The 21,708-nt window shown below is 47.3% G+C and overlaps 1 protein-coding gene across 2 annotated transcripts in view; it reads left to right on the plus strand.

The window, feature by feature from the left end:
• The window catches only part of KAT6A (lysine acetyltransferase 6A), a 45,429-nt gene extending 39,893 nt beyond the window's left edge, over positions 1 to 5,536 (plus strand). The window contains exons 15-17 of one of the 2 annotated variants that reach the window (XM_073653974.1): positions 291 to 824; positions 959 to 1,238; positions 1,332 to 5,536. In XM_073653974.1, coding sequence (XP_073510075.1) covers positions 291 to 824; positions 959 to 1,238; positions 1,332 to 3,874 — 3,357 coding nt within the window. In that variant the 3' untranslated portion in view covers positions 3,875 to 5,536. The remainder of the gene's footprint in view (positions 1 to 290; positions 825 to 958; positions 1,239 to 1,331) is intronic. The other variant, XM_073653975.1, reaches the window with a different exon arrangement.
• Positions 5,537 to 21,708: the final 16,172 nt, after the last annotated feature.

The raw sequence follows: 21,708 nt of genomic DNA on the forward strand, positions 1-21,708 counted from the left end.
CCTCTTCTTGGGGCCATGACTTCCGATACCCCAGCCGATTGCTGGAGCAGCTGTACATTGAGTCTCTCGTCCTCGTCATTTACCAGGAATGGCTTCGTACATTTTGTGGTCACCCTGCCTGGTATTGCAGGTCACTCCCCGAGCTAAAATGTACAGAGCCACGTCTTGTGAGTAATGGAGACAGGTGGAAGTCCACCATCCAATACATGTAACATATGCAGGGAAACGTCATATATAGCTGTACGTACGTCCTTTACTTGTGAGCTATAAACCTGTCGTTTTCTCCCCAGCAGCCAGTGTTAAGAAGCATGACCCTGGAGTTCAAAGAAAGGGACACGTGTTATGTGCTGGAGAAGAAGAGCCCGGCTACTTGTCCTGTCAGTCCGGCATCTCCAGAGCCTTGTTTCCCACATCCTTGTCAATTCCAAGACTTAATATGCAGCTTGCCTGTTAACCCTCGGCCACCAGGTCGGGGGCGGCGAGGTAGGCGCGGAAGGAGGGGTCGAGCGCCCTGCTCCGCTTCCAACCGAAGCGCCGACCTGTTGCGGTTACTGGCGAGAGAAGTCCCAGGACCTCCTAAACGTACCGGTGAACGCGGGCGCTCTGGCTCTCGCAGGGGGCGGCTGAAAAGACTGGCAGACTCCGTGCTGCGGAGGGACTTCCTGGAACATCAGCAAAGGCTCTCGCAGCGCTATGAGACCGAGCGACCTCAGCTGAGACGGTTTAGCGAGAGCAGCGAGGAAGAGGACGACGAGGAAGAAGAGAACCACAGCCTGCGATCTGACTCCCCGCCCATCCTAACAAAGCCCATGTTGAAACGGAAGGTGAGACGACATATATGCTTCGTCGGTGAATGTACTCAGATTCGTTTGCTTTGAAACTTATGGGGTGATTTAGGAAAGCCTTTACTATTGGCCACACTTGTTTTATAATTTGCTCTACTCTTTTCTCCTTCCAGAAACCTGGACCTCATAGAAAAAGGCGCGTGCGGAGACGCAAGCACCATCACAACAGCAGCGTGGTTACAGAAACCATCTCTGAGACCACCCAGGTTCTGGATGAACCATTTGACGACTCTGACTCTGAGCGTCCGATGCCAACACTGGAGCCTGAAGAAGAAAGCAAAGGCCGTCGTGCCACCTTACCACCGGACTACTTCTCCTACCTCCCCTCACACCCCTTGCTAAGACGAAGCCGCCAATTAGGCAAAACCAGATCAAGCAGTCAACAACTACAAGGTCAGTTTTCAGCGTCTTTTTGCACGAGATGTTCTGTTTAATAGCGTTATGTGGAAAATCGAATACCATTGTATGGCTATTCTGTCATTCCAGTGTCATCAGTACCACCGCCTCCTGCAAACCTGAGACCCTCAGATGAAGCGGTCGCAGTGCCGGATCCTAATCCTCCACCTCCTGTAAAGAAGAAAGGGTGGCCGAAGGGCAAGAGCAGAAAACCTCTCCACTGGAAAAAGCGACCTGGACGTAAACCAGGTTTTAAGCTCAAGCGGGATCCCCCTCCAGAACCAGCGCCTACCCCTCCGGCTCCCTCTAGACCAGGGCGTAAGCCCAGGGTTAGGGAGGAACCACCGCCGCTTCCTGCAGAAGCGAAGGTCCCTGAGGTAAAGGAACCCGAAGAGGAGATTGAGGCATCGGTTGTAGATACAAAACCTAATGAAGAAGAGGAGCCAGCCATTGCTACTGTGCCGCCAGCATCGCCTTCGGAAAGCAACAGCAGTACCAGCAGCAGTGAGGTTTCCTCCCGTGAACCTGAAACCCATCCGACGTCTCCAGAACCCCAGAGGGAACCTGTAGAACTCCAACCGATTGCTGAGGAAGCAGAGCCAGAAGAGGAGGAGGAAGAGAGGGCTTCTGACGAAAAAGAGACAGTAGCAGTACCAGCAGCTAACCAGCAAGAGGACCATGATGCAGATGATGAGGATGAAGGCGTAAAAGAGGCAGATGAAAGGGAACCGCTACAACAGGACCCTGTGAGCGAGGAACCGGAACAACAAGAGCCGAGCTTAGGAAGTAGCGAAGAGGAAGAGAAGGCGGATGGTGAGCAGGAAACAACCGAAGGCAACAATCAAACGCCTTGCCTTGAAGAGGAAGAGAACAGCCCAGAAAAGGTAGATGAGGAACCCAAAGAGGAAGAGGATGATGAAGAAGAGGAGGAGGAGGAGGAAGAGGAAGGTGAAGAAGAAATCCCTCACACAGAACTCGATTTGGAGACTGTGCAAGCAGTGCAATCATTGACCCAGGAAGAAGGGAGCGAGCGTGATGATGGGGCCTATGGGGATTGTGAGGACGAGACTCTGACAGCTTGCCAGACTTTGCAGAGTTTTACACAGGCAGAGGAAGACCCTCAGCTGGGTCTGTCAGACGAGTGCCATCCCTCCGCACATGACAGCCCAATCTCATCTGTTCACTCTCACCCCAGTCAGTCAGTGCGGTCAGCGAGCAGCCCGAGTGTGCCTCCAGCTCTGGAGAATGGGGCGGGTGGGTACCCCCAGATCAGCCCAGACGCGGGCTCCCTCTCTGCCCCATCTATGCAGAATCTGGAAACGACCAGTCCGATGATGGATGTGCCCTCGGTGTCCGACCACTCGCAGCAAGTGGTGGACAGCGGCTTCAGTGACTTGGGCAGCATTGAGAGCACAACCGAAAACTACGAAAATCCCAGCAGTTACGACTCCAGCATGGGGGGTGGCAGCATTTCCTCGCAAAGTAGCTGTTCGTACGCCAACGGGGGAAACGGCAGCGGAGCTGGCGGGCTGCCTTCCTCTGCCAGCTTGGCACAGAACGGTTGTGCCGTGAGCCAGCAAATGGCTGGAATGGCAAGTATGTTACAGACAACCCAGGCCTGTAGCATAAAGTCTCCGCAGAGTTGTGCCTCCGAACGACCTCCCAGCAGCAGCAGTAACAACCAGCCGCCGCCACCGCCCCCTCCACCGCCGCCATTGCCCCCACAGCAGCCTCAGCCGCCACCACAGCAGCAGCAGCAGCCCCCGATGTCACAATGCAGCATGAACAACAGCTTTGGCCCCTCACCGATGATCATGGAGATACCAGACCAGAGCAACGGCGGCAATCTCAGCATCTACCCAGGGGATTTTGGGGCCGGGGGGTACTCCCAGCCCTCAGCCACCTTCAGCCTGGCAAAGTTGCAGCAGCTTACCAACACTATCATGGACACTCATCCTATGCCTTACAGCCACGCTCCAGCCGTCACCTCCTATGCAAACAGCGTGTCCCTCTCAAATCCGGGCCTATCCCAGCTCACGTCTTCACATCCGTTGGCGGGGGCACCCCAAGCACAAGCCACCATGACCCCACCTCCTGCTATGAACCTACTTCCGTGTAATATGTCAGCGGGCAACCTTGGCATCTCCCACAGCCAGCGTATCCAGAGTCAAATGCCCGTCAAGGGGCATATCTCCATCCGCTCCAAATCTGCGCCTCTTCCTGCTGCGCCATCCCCTCACCAGCAGCAGTTGTACGGGCGCAGCACGCCAGGTATGCAGCCCGCCACCCGAGCACTCACCGTCCAGCGGAGCATGAACATGGGAGTCAATCTTATGCCCACCTCACCGTATAATGTCAACACCATGAACCCTTTGAATGCCATGGGTGGCTACCGCATGTCCCAACCTATGGTCAACAGTTCTTATCATAGCAATGCGGCCTATATGAACCAGACAACACAATACCCCATGCAGGTTGGCATGGGCATGATGGGTGCCCAGGCCTATACCCAACAACCTATGCAGCCGAATCCCCATGGAAATATGATGTACACACCTCCTCCTCACCACTCCTATATGAATTCCCCTCCTGTCCCAAAACAAACTCTCAACTCCCCCTATATGAGGAGATGAGGGGGGCACCGGAACCACCCCAAAAAGATGCCCGCCTGCCCCTCATGTTCTCCTTGCAGACTATAAATACGGCCTTTTATACTGACAGGACTTTTATCCCCTGTTCCCTATATCCCTTTGCTGTAGATTTAATATTATGTTTTGTTTTTTTTTTTTTTTGTTTATTTTTTATTTTATTTCCAACCCTTGCAAAAAAAAAAAATATATATATATATATATTTATATATATATAATTTTGAGGGGTTCCTGGTTTTTTGTTTTTTTTTTTCTGTAGAAAGAATTTTTTTTTCTCCAATTTCTCTTTGACTCTCCAGTTTATATGAAAGCGTCGGTGGATTTATTTTATTTGAATTCCTTCCCTATTTTTATTTTATTTTATTTTTATTTTTTTTTAAAGAAAAATGTAAAAAAAAAACTACAGACAAAAAAAAAAACAAAACTGGTTTTAGCGGAAAAAAATCGCACGGAAATAGGAAGTTTGACAAATCTCATTTTTAGAAATCAAGTTTAAAAGAGAAAAAAAAAATAGAAAGACAAAAAATAAAAAAATATGTAACCCTGTAGCCTTATTCCGCCGTGGGCTTTTCACTGAGCCTCGGCAACTGTACACATTTAACCGTGCGTCCGCTGCATTTTTTTTTTTTTTATGGGCTCATTGTTTCCAATTTTTAGGATGGGGTTTGAAGGGAGAAAACACTTAAAATGGCTCTGAGGGGTGGCAGAGGGGCATTAAGCACATACATAGAGGTAACCTAAATACGGGCTATGGTATATAGCATAAGGAGCGGTTATACTCTTGTTGTTATGATCTTTTTTGCTATACTATTGTATGCTTTTCCAGGTGGGACAGGTCGTCCTCCGTCGTCTTAATCCCCCTCTGCTGTATACTACTTGGACTCAATTACCTTCCGTCTATAATAAGCACTTATTGCCGCAGATGCATAGGAAAAGTTTGTCTTACGGCTGCCTGTGTACATTGAGAAGTTGGCATTTGTCCACCAGAATTACCATGTTCGTCGCCTTCCCCCTGCCTGGTCTCTTCACAAAGAATGCCCATCTTTTATCACCGTATAAAATTCTTAATATATATTTTTTTTATAGCTGTCGGAGCTGCATTTATATTATAATAATTAAATTCTGGCTCCCTGCAGTCACCACTAGGTGGAGCTAACTTCCGATGTATAAAGTAAGCTCACAGGCTCCCTCTGGTGGTAACTGCCGATGGTGCCAAGTATCTGACGTTTTATATCTATGCAGGAATTTTTGTTTTTTTTAAAGTTCTGAATCAGAAAAATGGAAGCTCTCAACTGCTAGAAATAAAAGCATATTAAGAATTTTGCACCAGTTTAGGGAGGGGGGAATTCAATGTAAAGTGTGTGACGGTTCCTAGATCCATGATTAATCTCTGTGATACTGTAAGTCTGTACATGCACGCCCTTGTGAATCACTACAGCGAGAGAAACCTAGTAAATGGCAGAAAAATTATTTTTTAATATTTTTATATTTGTGATTTTTTTTTTTTTTTTTTCCCCCTTTGTTTCGTTGCATAAACGAAAGAAAGACCCTATGTATATATATATTGTGATTCTATATCGTCGCTATCCTCTCCAGCCGGATTCTTATCAAAGGGGGGGCAGGCTCGCTTTTTTTTTTTTTTTTTTTACTAAATCCCACCCTTCGCATATAGGATAAAGGAAGAAGTGATTTAATAATACCACGAAGTACGGCAATGCTGTTGACATTGGTGCTGATTCATGCCTTGTCATAGCAATAATATGATCCTGCTGACTGCAGATGCATCAGGTCACGGCGGCCGGCCATATCTGAACCCACTTCCTCACAAGACTAGTGCCTCTGTACAGAAGCTTTACATTCCTGCCGTAATCTTTCCCTAATTTATCATTGCTGCTTTCACCCGCGTCCTCTCGCTTTCTTCCCCACCTCCCGCGTCCTCTCGCTTTCTTCCCCACCTCCCGCGTCCTCTCGCTTTCTTCCCCACGTCCCGCGTCCTCTCGCTTTCTTCCCCACCTCCCGCGTCCTCTCGCTTTCTTCCCCACCCCCCGCGTCCTCTCGCTTTCTTCCCCACCTCCCGCGTCCTCTCGCTTTCTTCCCCACCTCCCGCGTCCTCTCGCTTTCTTCCCCACCTCCCGCGTCCTCTCGCTTTCTTCCCCACCTCCCGCGTCCTCTCGCTTTCTTCCCCACCTCCCGCGTCCTCTCGCTTTTCTTCCCCACCTCCCGCGTCCTCTCGCTTTTCTTCCCCACTTCCCGCGTCCTCTCGCTTTTCTTCCCCACTTCCCGCGTCCTCTCGCTTTTCTTCCCCACCTCCCGCGTCCTCTCGCTTTTCTTCCCCACTTCCCGCGTCCTCTCGCTTTTCTTCCCCACCTCCCGCGTCCTCTCGCTTTTCCTTCCCCCCACCTCTCACTTTTCCTTCCCCCCACCTCCCGCGTCCCCTCGCTTATTTTCACTCTTGGCATGTCGACTAGGATTGATGTGTCAAGCTCTTGTGTAGGAATACAGAAAAATATGATCACAAAAAAAAGTAAAGTCCCTTGAAGACTTTATCAACCCAAGTAGATATACATCTACTTGGGTTGATAAAAGGTAACGCTTGGAAAGACCTTCACGTGATTTAGTCACATGGTCCAAAAGATGCTCGGGAAAGGGGAAAATCAGTAAGATTAGCGTCGGGTGTATCAGATGGCAGTCGTAATGTAAAAAAATAAGGCTGTATAATATGTAACGCTGCTCTGCGGGGTTTTTGCCGATCAGGTTGGACAAGTATAGCGTTGCCGCCAGTCATTTTCTAAACAGGACCTTGTCCAGCATCCGTTCTGATTCATGCAGTTTCGGTTTATCGGAACTTACCTGGTATATTAGGCGCCACTTATCTCCAGGGGTTTATAATTGGATGTGGAAAAAAATGGGTCTGATCCTTGCTATCCTCTAACGCCATTCTTGATCATTTCAGGAGCGATCATAAAAAATCTGTAAGCCTCTTTTATTTGAAACACGTGCACGCTCAGCTGAACTTGAGCATACATGTGCATCGAGGGATTTAATGGCAGCCACCACATATATTTTGTGTCTGCTATGAGGGAAAGCAAGGATCAGACATGTTTGAATCTAACTTTTCGACCCCTGGATGATAAGTGGCAGACACTGATCATCACTTCGACATACTTGACCGATCCCAGCGTGCCGTAGTCCAGCACGGCCGGTGAAGGTGGCACGTGTGCCCCAAGCCATAGGATGAGTGAAGGAGGCACATCACTTCTGTAAGGATCAGTATTCATAGAGCATATTAAGGACGGAGCTATAATGGTTCTCGGCCACTTTCCAGAGGGACATCTGTGGTTCGTTGCTCCCCTTCCCCGAGGGTTAGTGAGAGCCGCTCTCCGTACCCCTGATTTCTCAACATTGTGACTCCTCGCTGATCAGCAATCTGAAGGAAGGCAGTTAGTCCATACCATATGTATACAAATGTCTCTTCTCTACATTTCTAGGGTTTTTAATAATTGCCTGTTTCTAAATAGGTTTTTTCCTCCGCCTCATATTGTAATTGTATTATGATTATTATTATTATTTTTTTTTTTTTTTTTATTAATTTTATTTTTTATGTTCCTTTCCTCCGGCCTTTTCTTGACGTTGTGGGGTTTGAACGGCCCCCGTCTGGTTTGTATGTAATAAAACTTTCACCCCCAAATCCCCGGTTTTCCCCCTCCTCTTCCCCATCTCTCCTCTTCCTCCTTTCTAGTAAGTGCTTTCAGAAAAAAAAAAAACTGTACATTTTAACGTAAAAAAAAAAAATAAATTATGTTGAGACATTTTGGAAACGCGGTATCAAAGAGTTTTTATTGGCTAATGTTGTGTGGAAGGGCAGAGCTGAAACCAGTCGTGACCAATAAAAGTTACAAAAATGCCAGTCTTGCAGGTGTAACTACGCTAATCAGATGGATTGAAGGTGAGTTTTAGGTTTACTGCCATTCGCTGTGTGTAAAATTCTGCTCTCGATCTCGTCTTTGGCTGCAAGATAAAATTGCTGCAGCAGGAGCCTCTCCCCACTGATCTACCTGCAATAGAAGATGAAGTCCAGCTGTTCTGACGTGAGATATTTGAGCTGGCCATGATACTCCAGTGGCTATTATGTAGTAGTAGCGTATCAGTATGAGGATTTATCATCTGTACGTTCCAAGTCAATGACTTCCATCATAGTTCATGAAAGCGGTGAAAAATTGATTAAGAACTGCACAATTGGGCCTCGTTCTTAACGCAGCCACATTTTAGCTATAAGATCCATATGATGCTGTTGGTTTGGATTATTAGTCTCACTTCTGCGTTTGGACTCCCAGATATCACGGTCCAAGTACGAACTGCGACTTCAGGACTTGACCGCAAGATTCCTAATCTAAATTCAACAATCTCCTAGATCAATGTTCCTCCAACTTCGGTCCCGAAGAGCCACCAACAGGTCATGTTTTCTGAATATCCTTAGTATTGCCCAAGAGATAATTGCATCATCTGGACAGGCAAGAATTTAATCACCTGGGCAATACTAAGGAAGTCCTGAAAACATGATCTGTTGGTAGCTCTTGAGGACCAGAGTTGAAGAACACTGTCATATATGGTCATGAGACTGGGCAAGGTCAGAAGACCCTCTGTCAATCCTGAAGTCACGCTCTTGTGTATCATGGATGTCCGAGTTTGTCGTCATGTGATACCTGTCCATAGGCCTGATACAGCAAACGCCTAGGAGATGAATTGGATCTCCGTTTGTGACCTTTGGGTGGTTGCTCATCACCTCACTAACGCTGTCATACCCAAATCCATTTAGAACCAAAACATTTGGGCATCCATGTACGTCCGGACCACTAGCAGAGATTTATTAGATGTTAGTCCTGCTCTACTCACTTGGCATCCGAAGAGAAGAAGGGAAGGTGATGTCACGTCTTTTGGAGGCATTGGTAGAAGCAATGTCTCCTGCCCCTCTTGCTTTCTGATGCAGGAGTGACTCAATGAGCTCTACACTTCAAAATTGTGGCAGAAAAAAGTTGCTATTTTTCACTTTTTCAACATTGCCCTTGTCAAGTCCGAGTTGCCTGGTGTACAAATATAAAATAGTTTATATAAATTAGAAGTGGCTCAAAGTTGGTGTTTATATGACTTTTTAATGCATCAAAGAAGCACTCCTCTTCCCATCAAAGTTGTTATCATCTTAATATATTGCAGTCATTATATTATACAGCACTGGGTACTTACAATTGCTCATTTTCCCTTCTACCCAGCTAATTCTTCTTTTCCATTAGGTCTATGGCATCACCTGATTAAAAACTGACTAGATGAATCCTTCTAAACTTTATGTAGAAACAGGAGGTCAATTTTCTCTGCACAAGTCATGAATCACTGCAAAAGTCCCTGATTGGGAAGAGGGAGCAGCTGGGTCAGAAGTTGAAGAGGGGGGATGATGCATTGAGGGACAAGGCACTTCCTGTTTCTACATAGAGCAGAGAAAAGAGAAGAATTAGCTGGGTAGAAAGGCAAAATGAGCAATTGTAAGTACACAGTGATATATGTTGATTGTAATATACTAAGAGGATAAAAACTTTCAGGAGAGGAGGAGGAGTGCTTTTTTTTTTTTAAAGAGATTAGCCGGGGCTACAAACTTCCACATTGGGTTACAGCCCAACGTGCCTGCCGAAACGCGTGCACGGTCTGCAGGTATTGTGCACACATCTTGGTCATTGGAATAAGACACATGTACGCGTTTTGGCAGGTGTGAGGGTTGTAATACCATTGGCTTATCTCCCTTTCGATGCAGAAGTTAGCAGCGCCGAATAACCCCTTTAAGAACATCTTACTCCAGCGCGTTTTAGGCCGAGTCCTAACTCTAGGCACCCTATGAAGAAATCTGGATCAGCCTCCACCTACCATGTGACATAATACCGCCATGTTCTGCCACATTAGGTACCAGGGTTTCTCACCATCTACAACTCTGCCCCTGATACTATAGTTATGATGGGAGTTGTGACGAGAGCCTACATTTCGGACAGACCTAGCGCTAGATGCGTGGACTGTTACGTGGCGCTTCGTGATGAAATAATGCGACGGTCGGAGCTCCATCGAGCACTCACCGGCATAAATATTTACATTTTTACAAGCCGAAAAAATATTGATTTGTATTTCCCAGCAGAATATAGCAGAAACTAATGTGCGGGATAACAAGCTGTAGTAAATGGGCAAGCTCACGGTGTGCCGCCCCACTACTAAGGGAACGGCGGATACAAATGACGGTGCAGCAGAAATGCCTGCGCGCCTCCTCGCCCTCCTCCATGACTGATCAGCTGCTATAAATATCCCAAGAAATGGCTGAGCCAGAACCTGAATAAAAAGCTGGCAAGAAATCAAAGAGCAAGTTATGGATCGCGCTGCTTTACTGTACTATGACAGCTAATATGCAGCACTCTACAGAGTGGAGGATATGGTGTATTGTCCGCTGCGGATACGAAGCGAAGGCTGGACGTCATGTCTATCCTCGAGTATTCCTACTACAATATATTGTACTGGTTATTGGGAATATGTAAATGACTTGGGCATATATTACTGCACCCCTCGAAATCCTTGTACTCTTTAATAGAACATGCAGACCCCAAATATCCATTAGAAGCTTGATACCAATCAGGAGTAAAAGAAAATGCACTCACAACTAGTGAACTGTAAATTATTTAGGATTTTTGGGACAGGCCCTAAATCCCATAGTGATTGGTTAGACAGGGTGTTTTATCCTGGCTCCCCCCTCCCTTTCTTTTCCATATGTCCTTTTAGGCCATATTTTGATCCTTGTTCTGGAACCCCCACCCCACACTCATTTGCCCAAATTGCTTACTTGGTCGGTCGGACAGCCATTCATTACAATGGTTGGTGTCCATCTTACATATTAGATCTTCTTCCTAATTTGGTATTTTGCATTAAAAACAAGTAATGGGTCTGAAACACCGATCAAATTTGTTTAAGTTTCTGGTTTTTAGTTTTACAAATAGTTTTGGGGTGAATTCGCCTTATCGATGCAGACTTCCATATCTCCTGCACAGATAAGATACATTATTCAGTTGGCTCCTAAGCGCCATCTAGTGGCAGGGTCTTGTAGTTTATGTATGCATACAATGCAATGAGCTCCCTCTGGTGGCTGCTACAAGCAAGCAGAGTGTTATCATTTTACTCTGTTGGAGAAATTGAAAAACTTATTCCAAAAAAGTTCCGGATTACCGCGTCCTCGGAGAAATAAAGGAAACTTGTTACTATTTAAATATAAAATAAAATAGATCCAAACATGTGGAAATCCTCTAGTTAAACACTGCAGTCCTAGCAGTGGGGTGGGCATTGGTGGTTGGAGCACATATTGCTGATCACAGCTTCTGCCTGTAAAGTCAGCTGTGCGTTGTCTGCTAGAATAAAATAGGTCTGTGTAATTTATAGATGCAAATAATTCAGGACATAAGAGGTTTGTTACATTATTTTTACCGTATTTAGGACAGGATGATGTAGTAAAGCTGTGTCCTCAGGTGCTGGCTGTACCTTTCTCCTGCAGCTGACTCATCAGTATTATGTATAGGAAGTTTGCATTAAATCCTGGTGCTTTAAAAAAATAAAAAAAAAGACTAAAAATACACAAAAATAAAAAAAAATCTCCTTTTAGGCCTCATTCAGACGTCCGTTTTTTTTGGTGTACGAGAAAAATGATTTCATCAGTGATTTTCATCATAGTTTTATTTATTTTTTTCCACTGCTGAGAAAACAATAAGTTTCTCCACCTTCTCCTATCCATCAGTCAGTGAAAATTGGACCACACATGAATGGCGTCCGAGTGCTGGGCTCATGGGCTCAGTGATGCATGGCTGATTTTGATTTGCTTCATATCAGGTATGACATCACAATTTTGCACAGACAACTCGATCCGAGGAAAAAATCAGACCTGTGAATCATAGACTGTCATAGATACGAGCGCTATATGTGAAAAAGACAGAGAACGCAGTGGTGTAACTAGTGTCCGGCGGGTCCCGGGGCAAAATTTGGACCTGGGACCCCCCACCCCACATGTTTGTCAAATATATAGGCCCTTGTAACGTTCTAAATCCTACAGGGACATACGAGTTGCCAGACTCCCCCCCCCCCATTATGTAGTAATGTTCCCCATCTTGTCCTCCTTCCTGGTATATATATGTTGCCCATCCTGGTATATACAGGTGCTTCTCACAAAATTAGAATATCGTCTAAAAGGTAATTTATTTCAGTTCAATACAAAAAATTGAGACTCAAATGTTACATAGAGTCATTACACACAGAGTGATCTATTTCAAGTGTTTATTTCTGTTAATGTTGATGATTATGGCTTACAGCCAATGAAAACACCAAAAGTCATTTGTAATGACTCTATATAATATGAGTTTCACTTTTTGTATTGAAGAACTGAAATAAATCAACTTTTTGATGATATTCTAATTTTGTGAGAAGCACCTGTATGTCCTTTATCCTGGGCCCCATCCTGGTATATACACTGCTCAAAAAAAATAAAGGGAACACTCGAATAACACATCCTAGATCTGAATGAATGAAATATTCTCATTGAATACTTTGTTCTGCACAAAGTTGAATGTGCTGACAACAAAATCACACAAAAATCATCAATGGAAATCAAATTTATTAACCAATGGAGGCCTGGATTTGGAGTCACCCCCAAAATTAAAGTGGAAAAACACACTACAGGCTGATCCAACTTTGATGTAATGTCCTTAAAACAAGTCAAAATGAGGCTCAGTATTGTGTGTGGCCTCCACGTGCCTGTATGACCTCCCTACAACGCCTGGGCATGCTCCTGATGAGGCTGAGTATTGTGTGTGGCCGCCACGTGCCTGTATGACCTCCCTACAACGCCTGGGCATGCTCCTGATGAGGTTGCGGATGGTCTCCTGTGGGATCTCCTCCCAGACCTGGACTAAAACATCCGCCAACTCCTGGACAGTCTGTGGTGTGACGTTGGTGGATGGAACGAGACATGATGTCCCAGATGTGCTCAATCGGATTCCGGTCTGGGGAACGGGCGGGCCAGTCCATAGCTTCAATGCCTTCATCTTGCAGGAACTGCTGACACACTCCAGCCACATGAGGTCTGGCATTGTCCTGCATTAGGAGGAACCCAGGGCCAACCGCACCAGCATATGGTCTCACAAGGGGTCTGAGGATCTCATCTCGGTACCTAATGGCAGTCGGGCTACCTCTGGCGAGCACATGGAGGGCTGTGCGGTCCTCCAAAGAAATGCCACCCCACACCATTACTGACCCACTGCCAAACCGGTCATGCTGAAGGATGTTGCAGGCAGCAGATCGCTCTCCAAGGCGTCTCCAGACTCTGTCACGTCTGTCACATGTGCTCAGTGTGAACCTGCTTTCATCTGTGAAGAGCACAGGGCGCCAGTGGTGACTTTGCCAATCCTGGTGTTCTGTGGCAAATGCCAAGTGTCCTGCACGGTGTTGGGCTGTGAGCACAACCCCCATCTGTGGACGTCGGGCCCTCATACCACCCTCATGGAGTCGGTTTCTAACCGTTTGTGCAGACACATGCACATTTGTGGCCTGCTGGAGGTCATTTTGCAGGGCTCTGGCAGTGCTCCTCCTGTTCTTCCTTGCACAAAGGCGGAGGTATTGGTCCTGCTGCTGGGTTGTTGCCCTCCTACGGCCCCTTCCCATCTCCTGGTGTACTGGCCTGTCTCCTGGTAGCGCCTCCAGCCTCTGGACACTACGCTGACAGACACAGCAAACCTTATTGCCACAGCTCGCATTGATGTGCCATCCTGGATGAGCTGCACTACCTGAGCAACTTCTGTGGGTTGTAGAGTCAATTTCATGCTACCACGAGTGTGAAAGCACAACCAACATTCAAAAGTGACCAAAACATCAGCCAGAAAGCATTGGTACTGAGATGTGGTCTGTGGTCCCCACCTGCAGGACCACTCCTTTATTGAGGGTGTCTTGATAATTGCCAATAATTTCCATCTATTGTCTATTCCATTTGCACAACAGCATGTGAAATTGATTGTCAATCAGTGTTGCTTCCTAAGTGGACAGTTTGATTTCACAGAAGTTTGATTTACTTGGAGTTATATTCTGTTGTTTAAGTGTTCCCTTTATTTTTTTGAGCAGTGTATATATCCCCCATCCTGGTGTATGTTCTCCATTCTGCCGCTGTTCTTTAATGCATAGAAAAAAAATTAGTCTCTGCGCCGCTAAACACTTCAGCTGAATGTGCGTCCGAGGACGCACATACAGTTGGAGTTGGCGTGCCCCTCACCCGCACGGCCAAAACCTCTGCGACCGCCATCATTACGCCTCTGCTTCTACATGAAAAACTGAGACCTAAGGGCTCATTCACACTTCTTCAGTTTTTCACACACAAGTGCTATACATGTTTTTCCTGGATAGCACCCGTACCTGTGATCGTCTATGGGGCTGTTCACATGTCAGTGATTTCTTTGCAGGCTGAGTGATTCTCGCAAAATTGAGGAGACATATCCGACATTGATCAGAGTGTTGAATCAAAATCTGCAATTCAAGTCTATGGGTCCGTGAATCAAATCAGACCGCACTTAGGTGCTATAGATTTTGCTGTATGTTTTTTTACTGATTGATTGGAGAAGGTGGAGGATTTTTTTTTTCCTCGCAGTGAAAAAAACTGATGAAATTGTTTGTTTGTTTGTTTTTTTTAAAAAAAAAACCCGATGTCTGAATGAGGCCTCAGTCTTGTTCCGTCAATCAGAACAGAGTGATACAGAAAGTATTCCGCTATGTGTTTTATAAGTACTTAAAAAAAAAAGTTTAAGATCTGCCAGGCTGTAAGGCAACTGACTGCAGCAGAAGCCCTCCCCCACTACTCTGTAATAAGGAATAAGCTGGGCCAGTCTGCTGGAGAAAAAAAGAATGACCAAGAAATGTACTATCCACTATAGGAAATGTGCAAGACTGTGTCAGACGCTGCCTTATTCAGTGACACATGAGGTAACATTTCCTTTAATCTTCTCCTGTCTGATATGGCAGACTCAGAAGTTCAGGAAGTGTGGTACAGAAGGTAAAGATATTTTAATGATATAAATGAATCTGCCACCAAGTTTTTGCTACCTATCTGCATGATGTATAGTCAGAGATCCTGATTCCAGTGATCTATCACTTACTGGGCTTCTTGCTGCAGTTTTGATAAAAAGTTTTCTCTGCTGTATATGTAGCAGATCTCTGAATGCTGAGCTCTGTATAGCCCCGCCCACACCACTGATTGGCAGCTTTCTGTGTACACTGTGCTTATCAGTGGAAGGGGCGGGGTTATACAGAGCTGGAAGACTGCATGGCACAAGACAACTAGTCCTACTAGTGATAATCTCCTGCTGATAAAACTCTGATTTTTATTGAAACTACAACAACCAGCTCAGTAAGTGACGCATCGCTGGAATCAAGCTCTCTGCCCCTAAATTATACTGCTCTCAGATTAAATAGCAAAAACCTTGTGATAGAGCCCCTTTCATGAGTTATTCTTATGATTGCACACATCGCCTATGCATTAGGGGGTCCTACTTTATAGGGGATGGTTTGCTCCTGAATGATTGACTGTTCGGACCAGAGTCATGCCTGAGCTGCTAGCCTTTAGTGTGCACTCCATGATGCTGAAAGCAGAGGACGCCTGGCCTTTAGCGCATTGGCGAAGCCCAGGAATACTGAGGAAGGCCAAATCCGGAAATCAGTCCAGCTGCACTCTTTGCCTAGGAAACCGGCCACCTCCGCCAGAATGCACTATTCTCAAGAACAAAGGGATTTTTTATTTTATGAAGAGGATTTTTAATAACGGATAAATTACACAGTTACATGTTTTTTCAAGCACTTTACAATTTTACCTATTTTGAGATAAAAAAAAATCCTTTAAAATGTGTCTTGTGGTGAGGAAACTGTCTGCAGCAGACGCCGTCCCCCACTGTGGTGTCTGTAGAAGGAGACCCTGAAAAATAAAAAGCCCTTTTCTGTCATCTGAAGAATGAAATGGATCGTGGGCAAATTAACCATTTTCTGGAGGAATTTTTCACGACTGTTTTAGGAGCTTCTAATAAATTGAACTTCTTTTCGGAATAGTGCCATCCTTGTTCATGGGTTGTCTGGTATTTCAGCTTTGCCCCTGATGCGCCCCCAGGGCCGTGGGGTACTCGGCAGCTGGGCCTTATGGCTACTTGCAGGGGATATCACGGTGGCTGGCCCGGTCCGTGGCTCAGGGCGGTCACTCAAAAAGGGGGGGATATTTACAGGGGATTTGTCGTGATGTCACCTGTGGTGTCTGGTGAGGATCACCAGCGCTGCAACAGTCCTCTGAGGCAGATGGTAGGGCAGCTGTGATGGAACAGCCCCCCACAGGTGGAGCAGGCCTCAGGGCAGTGTACAATAATGGAGGGCACTGAGCGTTGTAGTGCAGGGAGGGAAAAGGTAAAGGCGAAATGAAGGAGCAGAGGCAGTTCAGTGCAGTCATCCGAGTTTACTCACAGTTCTGTTCAAGTTCCTCAGGTGCACAGTACTGGTGCAATCCTCCCGCGTCGCACTGCGTTCACCGGGCAGGGGTTCAGTCCTTCCTCAGGCAGTTCAGGTGTGCCTGGCAGAACCCCACTTTCTTATGTACCTTTCTAGACCGACTTCACGCTGGGTCTTTACTCCCTCCTGCCCTGCGCTTCCCACTGTGAATCCTGTTCGGGTGCTGAGAGGTCCCCCCTATCCGTCGGAGTTGCTCAGACCTGCTCGACCTTACTTGGATTGAAGTGAGAGTTTGGTATAGAAGGCAGAAGCCTCCGGTTTTTCCAGCCGAGGCTTGAAGCTGCATGACTGGGCCAGGGGCCGGTCCCCTTCTTGCGGCCTAGATCCTCCTGACACCTGGCAGGTTCGGGATGTACGGGTGCCGCCTGCACTCGCCGTACCCCCTAGGATCCCTTCAGTAAAACGGAGCCTACTTCCTGCTCCCTTCCTGGGCCTCAGTCCTGGGCCCTTAGTAGTGGAACAGAGCTCCTAAAGAGCCTCTGCTCCCAAACTGTTCTCCAACTACTAGTCTGCTGCCCTAAGATGGCTTCCCTATTTTATATCTTTACTGTATGAGTGCTCCCATGAACTACTTCCTCCACCCACACACACTACTGGTTCCCCCTAACTTTGGGTTCCCCCCACCCCAGCCAGGGTCAGAGCTCAGCAGAAAGCTACATTGCGTCTTGCCCCTCCTGCTGGCCTGGGGTAGTGTAGTGTTGGATGTAGGTGTTGGGGTTCCGTGCAGCACTCCCTCCTTACCTGAGAGAAGGGAGACACCACACCTCTAGGTGAGGTGCAGTACCTTTGTGGCGACCGAACCCTCAGGGGTGCCACACCCCATTCGCCACCACCTCCAGATCTGCCCGTTTCTACCGGTACCCCGCTCCGTTCTACCAAACACATTTAAGGCACATAAGGGACATTTTTATTTTCACCATTTATTTCCAGGGATTTGGCCCCATCTAGATTTTGGGAACCAGTGTTGACTTCACCAACGATCTGGTGAAATCCTCCCATTCTGGATCCCCGGCTTGCCGATGTTGGAGGTCCCAGAATTTTGTGCTTGCTCGGCTCTCACAAGTGCCTGTGATTTCACCGGATCTAATCTGAGACCAGAGTCCCTGGTGGCTGAAGATCGCTGCTGTTCCTGGCCTGGAGGAGGAAAAGGACACTTGTGGTTACACTTCAAGTACGGTCATCAGTCTAGAGGTTAGAAAATGTTACTACACGAAACAAAGCGGAAAATATAAAGTCTATTGTAAGGGGAAACTTGTCTGAAGCGGTGGAAGCTGTGCAAAGGTGAGACCCGTATTTAAATGTCTGTCTTGAAACAACCCCTTCTTCACCGATCCAAGAGATCATCGAAAAGTTGCTGATCGGTGAAGGTCCCAAAATCACAATCTCCGAAGGTTAGTTGAGCATCTGCACTGCTGCTCCATTCACAGTCTGTGGGACTGATGAAAATAGCTGAATAGGGCGTGACTGCAAACGTTCTACTGATTGACGGTCTAAAGGCCTGAATATACGTAACGGCAATCATGATTTGTTCATTCGTTCCCCTCCAACTACAGAACTTCACATTGCAATGTATTTTGGCTCTCATCCCAAATTAGAGGCTCCTCTGCGGACCTTGACCCAAGCATACCCTGCGGACCCTGACCCAAGCATTCTCTGCGGACCCTGACCCAAGCATTCTCTGCGGACCCTTACCCAAGCATACCCTGCGGACCCTGACCCAAGCATTCCCTTCGGACCATGACCCAAGCATACCCTGCGGACCATGCCCCAAGCATACCCTGCGGACCATGCCCCAAGCATACCCTGCGGACCATGACCCAAGCATTCCCTGCGGACCCTGACCCAAGCATTCCTTGCGGACCCTGACCCAAGCATACCCTGCGGACCCTGACCCAAGCATTCCCTGCGGACCATGACCCAAGCATTCCTTGCGGACCCTGATCCAAGCATACCCTGCGGACCTTGACCCAAGCATACCCTGTGGACCTTGACCCAAGCATACCCTATGAACCTACTTTTATCAAACAAAGACTCTAAGGTTAAGTTGCCACGATGAGTATTTTTACGCCGCGTATTTTCACTGAGCAAAAAAAAAAACACGCAGCATCTTATAGTTCCAGTGGAACTACATCTACAACATATCAATTTCTCTTGTGGGTATGTAAAGTGCGGCAGAGCGGTGACCGAGCTGCTGTCCGGTTGTGCTCTGCCACTTTACCGACAAGGGGTGTCCCAGTCCCAATTGTGCTGTAGGGTGTGGGGTGCATCATACTCACTTGTAGGCCGCAGGCCTCCGCTGCCTCCAGGCTTCCTCTGGAGCCGCCGCACACAATACATGGAACACAGTCAAACTTTCACTAAACAGTCAAAGTTCATCAGGTGGATACAGGTGGGATAGGACACAGCGATTCACTGTTCCTTCCTCCTTAGCACAACTCCTCTTCTGTCTTGCCACTCGTTCATTCTGGACAACCCCCAAGCCCGCTGACTCCATCAGCCTCAGGGATTCGTTGTCCACTCCGTCAGTGTACCTGTGACCGACCATCAGCCCCTCATGTAACTCCATGTCCACCGACCTCGTGATGTCAGAAGACCAGGCCCTCTCCCTGGTACCTGGCCCAAATCCTAGGCTCCAGACGCTGTTGGAACGTCCATCAGGGATCTCCATTTGGCCGCCAACTGCCTGTAACGTTTGGCTCATGCTGCCCCTAGCAGCCCACCGCACCTGAACTTGAACTCACTCCACACTTCACTGGCTGACACTACTAGAACTAAACAGGAAGTGCCCCCCATCTTATCAGCACTAGTCCCCTCCCATTGGGCTAGTCCTAAACTTAAACGTTTCCTATCTACATGCTAACCTGTTCTATATCCTATGCTGCCCTAAGCTTATCCTTATGCCACATTCACATTATGCTCTAACACTTTATATACTGTACATCACCATAACACATTATATCACATTACATTAGACATGCCTTACTTTCACATATAAAACCTCAAGACGGTATTCACATAGTGCGTCTGTTGTCTACAGGGGCAGGATCAGGGTAAGACAGTCCACATCCCTTCAGGTACACTGAGCGTTATTGTGCAGATTTCCCTCACATAACTGTATCAGATGCAGAAAATCCGCAGGGAAAAAACGCATATGCATTTTTGCTGCGGGAATGCACTAAAAGTGCATGTAATCTGCACATGTCTGTATCAATAAAGTTTTGCCAAAGCCAGATACCAGGAAGTATCAAAAGTAAAACAGCTTTATTTAAAACTTTTGTGGCGCCCCTGCGGGTCCAGTCGCCACAGAGGTACTGCATCTCAGCCAGAGGTGTGGTACCCCACTCTCAGGTAAGGGAGCACTACCCGGGACCCACGCACTCTCATCCAACACTACACCACTTCATATGGGAAGGTCCAGATAGCTCCTAAGGGAGAGCACAGGCCTGGTCATTGTCAGGAGGGTGGAACTAAGTAGAGGAGGTGGGTGGAGGAAGTAGTTTAGGGGAGCACTGAAAGAGGAGTATAAAAGCAAAGGTAGAACCATCTAGAAGCAGTTCAGTTCAGTGGAGAGTTCTGGCTGAGGGCCACTCCTGTTCCAGTGCTTGGAGCAGGAGTTCAGTGAGTGAGGAGTAGGGGAGTGAGGAGAGAACACTGGAGCAGTGAGAGGAGCTTCAGAGATAGAAGGGATCCCAGGGGCATGGCGAGTGCGGAGGCCACCCGTGCGCTCGAGTTCACGCTGACCGTGAAGGGATCAGACCGCAGTAGGGGACCGGCCCCAGACTAGTGGAGGATTACAAGACTCAGCTAGCAAACCGGAGGTTGCGGTATCTTTATGTTCCGTAACCAACAACCACACACATTCGCTGAAAAGGTGGCCATATAGGACAAAGGGGACAGACAGGACGTCGCCCAACAAAGCCCGCGGCAACTGGCTCGGGACACTGTGTGAGGCGCAGGGCAGGAGGGCGTGAGCCAGCGCAGAGAGACGACCTGGGAAGGTACATAAGAAAGGGGTCCCGTTCAAGTGCACCCAAGTTACCTGAGAGTTGGCTGCATCACTTCCCCGGAGGACACAGGATGACGTGGGCGGTTATAAACCGGCAATTGTAACCTGGAGCACCTTGATAACTGTGAGTAAATACTTGAAGACTGCACCCCGCTGTGTCCCTCACTTAATTGCTGCGTCACCTGCCTTGCACTACACCAGCAACATCTACCTCATCAATCACCATATACTGTCCTGGGGCTTAGCTCTGCCCGTGGAGAGCTGAACCATCTTTGCTGCATCACCAACAGCCCCAGTGGATCTGAATAACTGCGGCGGCCCCATATAGCTGCATACCATGGGTGGTGTCACAAACTTTATTCCCATTTTCTTTATTCCCCCAATTGACTGTTCTAGATTGACCGCCATGGGCCATGGACCGGGTCACTGCCGCTGTGACTACCCCAAAAAGAACCGACCGGCCCGGCTACCAAGTACCCCACGGCCCCAGGGGGCGCGTCACATGACATAACAAAAAGAGAGATAAAAAAACACAAGTAACCTAATTTAGCTAATCTGCAATATTAGAAACTCATCAAATGGGGTATTCCCATGTCCGAGATCCTATCCAATATGTAGCAGGTGTAGTAATAATAATAGACAATTCCTCCAGTTAGAAATGTAGTATAGTTCTTCTGATTCTCTTTGTCTCTTACCCCATGTGCAGGGCATTGCAGTAGCTTAGGTATCTATGGTTACCACCATTCATACAGTGACAGTTAATTGTTAGTGGTCGTAACCATGGCTACCTAAGCTACTGCAACCTGCACATGGGGTAAAAGTACCCTAGGTTCACGGACTGTCCAGGATTTTCTGGACCGTTGGCAGCCCTGCATTGCCTACATAATACCTCCACATAGTATGTTTATAACACCGCCATACTATGTCTAAAGAATACTACCATATAATGCTGCCATATTTCTCAAACAATATTGACATTCCAGGCCCAAATAAACCGCCCACATAATACATCCACTCTATGCCAAATCTTAGGCTTTGGGGGATTTCGTCTTCAGGACCTCTAGCGGTGTATTAGCTTTTTTTTGTTTTTTTTTTAAGATAAAATCACGCTGCCTCGACTTGCTGCCGTTCCAAAACCAATAGCCTAAAAGTTTATTCACAGCGAAATCTTCATTATTTCACACAAATGTGTGGAGACGTAGCTGTGGTTTTGGTTACGTCC

The sequence above is a fragment of the Phyllobates terribilis genome, unplaced genomic scaffold (assembly GCF_046119375.1).
Source record: "Phyllobates terribilis strain yellow unplaced genomic scaffold, ASM4611937v1 Scaffold_11__3_contigs__length_659146591, whole genome shotgun sequence".
NCBI lineage: Eukaryota > Metazoa > Chordata > Amphibia > Anura > Dendrobatidae > Phyllobates > Phyllobates terribilis.